Genomic DNA, 9,905 nt, shown 5'->3' on the forward strand with positions numbered 1-9,905 from the left:
AATGACCTCTAATGTAAACTGGCCTTTGTGTGGTAACGATGTGTCAGCGCAGGTTCGTCATTTGTAGCAAATGTACCACTCCGGTGGGGATGCTGATCGTGGGAGGTTATGCATGTGTGGGAGCAGGGCGAGGGTGAGAAATCTCTGTGCCTTCTCTCCAATTTTGCTGTGAACTTAAAACAGCTTTCAAAAAGATTCTATCACATAAAAAATTAAAAATAAGTAAAAGTAAAGTTCACAAAACAAAACAAAACAAAAAAGGCTGGAGACCTTCAAAGTTCACTTCAGGTCACCTTTGCTGCCCCAGGCCCAGCCTTTGGTTGGACGGTTGGGGAAGTCGGGGGACAGGCCTGGCACGCCCCCTGCGGGGTGGAAAAGGGGGTGCTTCAGGCCTGGCCTGAGCCTCCAGGGACGGCGGCGGCACGTGGGAATCACCCGGAAAGCTCTTCAAAATACCAATGCTGGGCCCCAACTGACACCAACTGAGGCCTTCCCGGAGCCGAGCGTCCGGCGCGGAAGGGCGCTCAGCTCCCTTCCCTCCAGGGCGAGCCCGGGCAGACCCCCGAGAGCGGCAGCGCGGCGGGGAGGGCGCTGGGTCCGGTCAAAGCGAAAGGCGGGAGGGCGCTGCCCCACGTGGCCGCACTCTGGGCGCTCGCTGCGCCCGGGTCTGCCGGCACCGCCGGGCTGGGTCGGGGCGGACCTCGCGCGGGGTCCCAGCGGCGCCCCACCCGGCACGCGGGCGCCAAGCGCGGGCCACGCGTTCGCGCGCCAGGTAAGGGCGTGGCCATTACCCCACCGCCTTGGACCTCGCTTTCGTGACTCGCGTATGAACCGGTGACCACGCAGTCTTCGGAGCGCACTTCCTCCTACACCAGCTAACGCGCCACCTACACAGCTAAAGCAAGCAGGCACGCAAACGAAAAAACAAGAGCGCCGGCGCGTGGCTCGGTGGTTGCGCGCGGACCTATGACCCGGGACCTGGAGAGCGCGGCTGGATTCCCGCTGGGACATGCCCGGGTTTCAGGTTCCATCCCCAGCGCAGGTGGCAGCCTATCGGTGACTCATCATTGATGTTTCTCTCTCTCTCCCTCTCCCTTCCTCTCTCTGAAATCAATAAAAACATATTTAATAATAATAAAACAAGAGCACGGAGAGCGAGCACGTGGACAGAAAAGTGGAGGTCGGTGGCTTCTCTCACCCCGTCTCCAGGGCCCGTGTGCCCCCGCCAGCGCTGCCCTGGGCGCGGGGAAACCCTCCTGGCAGCCCCAATACCCTGGAGACGCACTGGGTAAGGGCCGCCCGCCCCGAGCGTCCCCCAGCCCGGGCCCGTAGCACGCGCGTGGGCACAGCCGCCCCCCCCAGCCAAGCACCGGTTCCCCCCGCCCAGCACCGGTTCCCCCCCCCCAGCACCGGTCCCCAAGGCTGCGAGGAGGAGCCGGAAGCGCCGCCCCGCGCCGCCCCGCCCGCCCCGCTCGCGAGTCCTCGGGGCGGGTGGTTTCCGCCGCGGGCCCGGGGGCGGGGAAGGCGCGGCGCGCACCACGCGTCCGCCTCCGGCGCTGTAAGTAGCGGCGGGGCCGCCCTCCGGGGCGTCCCGGGCGCACCCTCGGCCCTCCTGCAGGCGGCTCCCGGCACTCGGGTGGGTGGGCGTCCAGCTCGGTCGGGGGTCCCGAGGTGCCCTGTGGACCCCCTCGTCGCCCATCCCCACGCCGCCGGTTCCCGGAGCCCCGGGGTGCGCGCTGTGGAGGGGCGGGCGGCGGCAGGCGTGGGGGCCCGGCGAGGCCTGCGAGCGACGCGGAAGCCTCGGGAGCCTTTCACGCCGCCTCGGATGCAGGGCGCCCTGCGTACACATCCGGCGGCCTCCGGAGTCGGCCCGTCGCGCCGTTAACAGTTGAGGCGCAGGCGAGGGTCCAGGGCCGTCGCCAGCGAGCGCCCCTCTTTGGAGGGGTGGCGGCAAAACCGGAACCAACCCGACGCCGGGCGGGCGCTGCGAGCCCCGCGGGCCCGGGAGTCGGGGAGCGGCCGCCCCCACCTCAGGGAGTGCGGGCGCCTCTCGCGGGCGCCGGGCCGCTCGCGGCTGCGCCCGAGGACAGCCTTCGGCGTGAATGCAGGGCCGGCGCTCACTCCCACACGGCGAAGAGCCACGTAAACGGAATTAGACGGGCGCTGTCCCCGTCTGCTGCTGCTTTTAAACCGATAAAACGACCTTAGCGAGCGTTCGGGGCCACACGAGCGCGCGTTTCCGGCCAGAGCGCGAGGATTGTTTTGCCCAGCAGGTGTGGGAGCAGGCAGCTGGCACAGCCGAAATGGCCCTGGTGCCCTATGAGGAGGCCGGAGTGGGGCTGCAGAAATTCCACAGGCCTCTTGCCACCTTCCGCTTCGCGAACCACACGATCCGGATCCGGCAGGACTGGCGGCAGCTGGGCGTCGCCGCGGTGGTCTGGGACGCGGTGAGCCGGGCGCGCGGGCTCCGGGGCACCCGCGAGGGGGGCGGGACTGGTCTCTGTTTTCAGAAATAAAAGAACAGCTTTATTGCGATATAATTCATATACTGTACATCTCACCTAAAGCGTACAAGTGATTTTTTTTTAAAAAGTAAATTCAGAGTGGCGAAACCATCGCCGTGCTCAATTGTACAATATTTTCATTACCCCAGCCCCTCCCACTGGAGTCACTCTCCTGCTCGTGTTCCCGGAAGTCGATGGCATTTTAAGGGCGAGTAAAGGAAAGTTGAGGGAAATTAAAATATCGTACAAAGAATATTATAAAAGGGCAATGCCCAAAGTGAAGATCATGTTTTGTTTTTAAAATACATCTTTATTGATTTCCAAGAGAGGAAGGGAGAGGGAGAGAGCAACGTCAACGATGAGGGTTTTGATCCGCTGCCTCCTGCACACCCCCGACTGGGGATCCAGCCCGCAACCAGGGCATGTGCCCCGACTGGGAATCGAACCCTGATCTTCTGGATCCTAGGTCGATGCTCAGCCACTGAGCCACGCCAGCCAGCCATGTGTTTTCTTTTCATAGTTGTAATGGTCCCCAAATGTACCATAATTGCTTTTTTACTTCTTCCTCTCCCAGCACTGTCGTCTGCTGCTTGTGACAGTGACTTGCCCTCAGCATCTAGCCCCACACCCGGGATTCAGTGGGAACTCATTTGTTGGATAAATGCTTTGCATGGATACAATTTTACAGTTTTGCATTGTATTAGGGAAGTTGGAAGAACATTCAGGAATAAAAATCAATGTATTCTAACCCAGTTATACTTCAGGGAATCTAGTGTAAGGTAGCTACATAAAAAGTATTCCTAGACCAGGTAATAAAGATACATAATAGTGAGGAATGGGTGAGCCTCCTAAATGCTCACCAAGAAGAGGAAGTGCTAATTACAGTAATAGTATGTGACCATGAAAACAAACTATTTTAAGATTACGTTAGCAGTATACAGTGCTTCTGTAGAATTGTATGCAAATGCTAACTCACGCATCAAGAATCCAACATTTGGTTAAAGCTTACCTTTGGATGCCCAGTAATGTATGGTGAGGGCTCCTTCGGGGTGATGACTTTCAGGGATGCCACAGGGAGGAATGCAGCTCTTGGGGCCTTGGGTGCTGCTCCGCTTTTTCCCTCTGGGGGACGCTGTGGCCTTGCTGACGAGCTTGGTTTAGAAACTGGACAGTCCCTTAAGCAAAATCAGAGACTGTCCATGTCAGTTCTGCCAGAGTAGTTTTGTAAGCCTTGAGTGAAAAGCGGTGACACAAGAAAGGAATCTTCTCAGATTCAGCAGGACCCTCTCTTGTGCGGGCAGTGTCGTGGACCACTGTTAGGGCCTGTAGGGCTTTTGCTAGGGCCTGGGGCAGCTCTTCTTCGGCCAGGGTGTGAGGCTTGCTCTAGGAGGTTACCCCAGCGGCAGCTGAGTTCTGTATGTTGCTCACCTGGGAATTGAACCTTGCAGTGGCGGAGGGGTGTGCGATGTCTTCTGCCAGCGCAGAGCCTACTTGAAACCCTTCAGCTCCTGGAGCACTTGTTGACCTTCATCTTAACACTGTGTTTTGACTCAGGCTGTCGTCCTTTCCACGTATCTGGAGATGGGAGCTGTGGAGCTCCGGGGCTGCTCTGCTGTGGAGCTGGGTGCTGGCACGGGGCTGGTGGGCATAGTGGCCGCCCTGCTGGGTGAGTGTGACACATTATTAGCTCACTCCTTTGTGAGTGGAGGTCATCGAGAGGCGCATTTGTTGTTTTCTTGATGTAAAACCCATTGCTCGTTTTCCCTACTGGATTATTTTTCTTTCCCCTGTACTTATTATGAGTTATGGGCCAGCTGCTGGTGCTCTTAACTCCAGCAAGGCTAAGTTCTCTCTCTCTCATCCTGTTATTTATACTTCTCATGGGAGATTGCTTTGCCCCTTTCAATTTTACGATGCTGATAATATGACCTGAAGGTGACTTTATTTCAGAGAGAACTATCTCATTCAGGTACATAGTTTTATTTTTATAGTTTAGGTGCTGTCCCATACACTATCGGATTTAACCTTGTGACGTAGGTAGAGCAGTCTTTTTCCTTCATTGCTAAGGAAAATGGTTTTTGTCTTTTAGGAAGGGTTGGCCCTGCTATGGTTTGTACTGACATCTTTTTTTTTTAAAATATATTTTTATTGATTTCAGAAAGAGGAATGGAGAGGGAGGGAGGGAGATAGAAACATCAACGATGAGAGAGTCGTTGATCGGCTGCCTCCTGCACGCCCGCAACCGGGGCATGTGCCCTGACCGGGAATCGAACTGCAGTCGCCTGGATCCTAGGTCGATGCTCAACCGCTGAGCCATGCCCTGCCGACCCAAGTTGTCTTCTTCCCACGACACCAACTTCTCTCTGCTGTTAAGAGAGGAGTTAACTGGGAGGGGACATGAGGTTTCTTCTGTTTTCTTCAGAAAACAGGGGCTTCATGCAAACTTCACTGGCTGGCGCAGCAACGTGTTAGTGTGGTAAAGCGCGTAGGTTTAAAATTATATTTGTTTTTTGTTTTTTTTAAAATATATCTTTATTGATTTCCAAGAGAGGAAAGGAGAGGGAGAGAGAGAGAGACAGAAACATCAATGATGAGAGAGTCATTGATCGAGCCCACAACCCGGGCATGTGCCCTGACCGGGACTCAAACCCTGATTGCCTGGATCCTAGGTCGAGGCTCAACCGCTGAGCCACGCCCGGTCGGGCTATATTTGGTTTTGACATGTCTTTTTTTTTGGTTAATCCTCACTGAGGATACAATTTCTATTGATTTTTAGAGAGTGGAAGGGAGGGAGAGAAGGGGGCAGAGAGAGACAGAGGGAGAGAGAAACATCAGTGTGAGAGAGAGACACAGATTGGTTGCCTGCTGCACGCGCCCCAACCAGGGCCGGGGGGTTGAACCTGCCACCCATGTGTATGCCCTTGACCGGAATCAAATCCTCAACCCTTTGGTGCGTGGGCCGACGCTAACCACGGAGCGACACAGGCCAGGGCTTGACATGTCTTTTAACTTCTACTAGCTGTGTGGCCTTGGGTAAGTCGCTTAACTTCTGAACTGCAGTTTCCCTACAAAATAAATCATTGCATTCATTGCACACTGAAGAGCCAATGGGAGTGTGTGGAAATCTGTTAGTGCATTGACTGGCACAAAGTAAATACTCAGCCCGGCTGCATGGCTCAGTGGTTGAGCGTCAGCCTATGAACCAGGAGGTCACGGTTCAATTCCTGGTCAGGGCACGTACCCCGGTTTCAGGCTCAGTCCCCAGTAGGAGGCATGGTGGAGGCAGCCGATCAATGACTCTTTATCATTGATGTTTTTATCTCTCCCTGTCCCTTCCGCTTTCTGAAATCAATAAAAACATATATAAAAAAAAGACACTTAAGATATCTTCTGTACCCCTCTCCCCAAACCAACAAAGAAAAGCCCAAAACAGCAGCACAGGCATGGACATTTGGGTGATCAAGCTCAGTGAGTGGTGGGGGGTGGTTCCCGCGAGCCAGGGAGCGCTTACTTGGGCTGGGCTGTTTGGAGGTGTTGGGTGGTTACAGCCTCCACCTGGATCATGGTGTTGGCCTCCTCTCTACAGTACAGTATCACTGACTGTATTTCCTATGTTCTTACATCCCTGTGACTGTTTCGTAACTATCGATTTGTGCTTCTTAATCCTTTCATCCAGAAAGCCTTTTCAAAACAAGTCCGAGGAGGCCCTCCATGACCCGCTTCCTTTCTGTTACTTTTGTGGGCTCACCTCCGACCATCTGCACCTCAGGCGCTCATTCCAGCCCCCGAGGCTCCCCTTCCCTCGAGGCCTCTGCACTCGCTCTCCTGTCGCCCAGGCACATGCCCCCCCACTACTCCCTCTCCCTTCGGGCCTTCCCCTCCCCTCTACCCAGTCTAAAGCTTCACGCCTGCCTCCCTTACTTTCTGACATTTCATGTCTCTCTCTCCTGATGTCTCTCTTTCGTTAGTGCATATCTCTAACATTCAGGATGGATATTCTTTTTAAAAACCTCTGATCGTCTGTCTCCTCACTTGAATGTAAGGTCTCTGAGGATGGGGGTTTTTGTCCCATGGCTGGTTGTAGCGACTCGAATAAGTCTGTAGAATTGATAGATGTCCCAGGGGAATGGTCCGCTGACATCAGCATCCTAGTAAGACTCCTGGAACACCGGGCAGGTCTGAGACAGGCATTAGAGGAGGTCTACCTCTATGAACTATTAAAACGAACCCCGAGATGATATGCAAATGACTAGATCGCTCCATACTGCCATAGTGCTCTGTGACTGTTAAGAAATCCAGAGATAAAGTTCTGAGTCAAACCAGGAAAAGGCTGTCTGTGATTTGCATTATCAGGAGATGAAAAGATCACTGAGTTCACCGCGCCAGGTAGCACGCTGCCCAGCAATGAACAGAGTGGTAGGCCCATGCTTGTAACAGCGGACGACTGGAACGCTTTCACCGTCTCACAGTCAGGACTGTAAATGTCAGACTGAATTACATACTGCCCTAACCTAGCGTTACAGGTCAAAATAAGGGACATCAAGTGTCAGCTGCTTCTGAAATGGTGCTTCCCATAGCTCCTCTGGAGTCCCGTGGGGGTTCCCCGGGAAGATCACAACCTGAAGGGGGATGTGAATGGGAATTTTATGAAATAATGAAACAGAAATTTTAAATTTTGGAATTTACAGGGCCCAAATCAAACGGGACTATACATGTTACATTGTTACAATAATGCAGACAAGTTGTTTCAGGGCTGACCTTGTGTGGTTGCTTCATTTTAAGGGTTCAGCCTCTCTCAGATATATTGGTTCAAAAAATTGACTCCTTTGCTCACAGTAAAAACCCGTAAGAGATTAATAAACTATTGCCTCATTAATTTTATACTCGATGTAGAAATAGCACGTGGAGGACATGCTTTCAATTTTAACCTACAGTACTTTAATACAATCTGGTATTTCTTTTTTTTTCAAATTATAAGAAAGTTTATTTAGAAAGTTACAGAGGTAGTAGAAGTGAGCAGCTGGGCTGCGTAGGCTCAACAGAGGCAAAAGGGCGGGCCATTGGAGCTTAGGGGAGAAAGAGGCAAAGGTAACAGGCTTGGGGGGGAGGAGAGGGAAAGGCATGGGCGTGCTCCTGAGAGAACACACTACAATCTAGTAACTTCTAAGTTTACCATTTCTCTCTCTCTCCCTCTCTATATGTATAAACATAAATACATATAGGTTGGCTGCTTTATAACAGCATAAGGAGAAGCAGACTAGGGTTTCTTAGTAGCCAATCTCGATTCTTTTTCTTCAAAATATATATATATACATGTTAACTTTTTTTTAAAAATATATCTTTATTGGTTTCAGAGAGAGGGACAGGGAGAGAGAAACATCAATGATCAGTCATTGATCGGCTGCCTCCTGCACACCCCTAGTGGGGATGGAGCCCGCAACCTGGGCATGTGCCCTGACCAGGAATGGAACCGTGATCTCCTGGATCCTAGGTCGATGCTCAGCCGCTGAGCCACGGTGGTTGAGCATGCCTTGATTCTTTTTAAAGCTTTAAAGCCCTTCCCTGATTTTGGTGTCTTGTCATCTTCATAATCATGTGCTCCCAGATTTTTCATTGTTGGATTCCATTTTACCCTGAAGGCTGCTGACTTGAAGACTGTGATCTAATGAGTGAAACATAGTGGTAGATACCTTTTGGGGGTGGGCCAGCTCTGCCTAAAGAATTGAGAAACCTCAGCTTATTGTCACTTGGGGACCCTGCATTTTATAAGGTTCACTTTTACTAGTACACAGTACAGAAGGAGCTACTGGTCATTGTTCTAATCAACTGCAATCACCCGTGAAGGGCATGATCTGGTATCAGGTGGGATATTTACAGACACCCTGCCATTTAACTTGACCTGGCTACCTATTAGTTGCACTGATGTGCCCATTACTTTCTGTCTGCCCCACACTCTAGGTGCTCGCGTGACTATTACGGATCGAAAAGTAGCACTAGAATTTCTTAAATCAAACGTTCAAGCCAACCTACCTCTCCACATACAACCCAAAGCGGTTGTTAAGGAGCTGACCTGGGGACAGAATTTGGGGAGTTTTTCACCTGGAGAATTTGACCTGATACTTGGAGCTGACATCATATATTTAGAAGAAACGTTCACAGACCTTCTTCAAACGTTGGCACATCTCTGTGGCAGCCACTCCGTGATTCTTTTAGCCTGTCGAATTCGCTATGAGCGGGATAACAACTTCCTAGCGATGCTGGAGAGGCGATTTACTGTGAGTAAGGTTCACTATGATCCTGAAAAAGATGTACATGTTTACAAAGCACAGAAGAGAAACCAGAGGGAGGGCTTGTAGCTGGCTATCATTTATAAGAATGTCATTATGTGTCAATTAAGGTCTTAGCCAGGGAAGCTAAGCATGCTTAATGAAATAAATGGCTTACTGTACAAAAAGTCCAACCAAAGGTTCTTGAGGAACAAACTTTGTCCCACTGCTGTGACTTTTTAGACATTTTACTCTCTGGAACTCAATAACATTAAAGCGAAGTCTGAGATTTGATTTATGTTGTTTCTGAATCCCATACTGCTCCCTCTTGTGGCTTGTTCATTTGTAGTTTATTTTTTTCCAAATGTACATATCACTTAAAAAAAATGGAGTTAAAAAATAGTAAGAATGACATTATTATGAAAGTGAAAAGAAAACTGAGAATGGGAGAAAATATTTGCAAACCATTTTACCTGGGAAGGGTCTAATATCCAGAATATATAAGAAACTCATGAAACTCAACAGAAAAAAAAGAACATTAAAAATTAGGAAAGGACTTGAACAGACATTTCTCCAAACAAGATACACAAATGGCCAACAAACATGAAAAGATGCTAAACATAATCATTAAGGAACTGTAGATCAAAACCATGATGATACTTCACACCCATGAGTATGGTTATATTTTAAAAAGTAAAATGCCAAGTGTTGGCCAGCACATGGAGAAATTGGAAACCTCGTACTTCACTGTTAAGAATGTAAAATGGTACAGCTGCTGAGGAAGTTTGGCAGTTCCTCAAAAAGTTAAATAACTACCACATGAACCAGCAATTCCACTCCTGGTGTATATACCCCAAAGAATTGAAAGCAGGGACTCAAATACTTGCACATGAATGTTCCTAGCAGCACTACTCACAATCGGCAAAAAGTGGAAATAATGCAAATATCCATCAACAGGTGAATAAAATGGCATATATATAATGGAATACTATTCAGTCATAAACAGGAATGAAGTCCTGATTAATGCTATAATGTGGAGGGACCTCAAAAACATGTTAAGTGAAAGAAACATTCTACTTATATGAATTATAAAGAATAGGTAACTTCTATAGAAACAGAGACTGCTGGTTGCCAG

The 9,905-nt window shown here is 50.5% G+C and overlaps 1 protein-coding gene across 1 annotated transcript; it reads left to right on the plus strand.

Moving 5' to 3' along the window:
- Window positions 1-2,031: 2,031 nt before the first annotated feature.
- Window positions 2,032-9,002, plus strand: METTL21A (methyltransferase 21A, HSPA lysine). The gene is made up of 3 exons (XM_016196712.2): window positions 2,032-2,447; window positions 4,059-4,170; window positions 8,463-9,002. The coding sequence occupies exons 1-3, from the start codon at window positions 2,304-2,306 to the stop codon at window positions 8,858-8,860; spliced, it is 654 nt and encodes a 217-aa protein (XP_016052198.1). The 5' UTR covers window positions 2,032-2,303; the 3' UTR covers window positions 8,861-9,002.
- Window positions 9,003-9,905: the final 903 nt, after the last annotated feature.

Source organism: Miniopterus natalensis, chromosome 8, assembly GCF_054644295.1.
Source record: "Miniopterus natalensis isolate mMinNat1 chromosome 8, mMinNat1.hap1, whole genome shotgun sequence".
NCBI classification, from domain to species: domain Eukaryota; kingdom Metazoa; phylum Chordata; class Mammalia; order Chiroptera; family Miniopteridae; genus Miniopterus; species Miniopterus natalensis.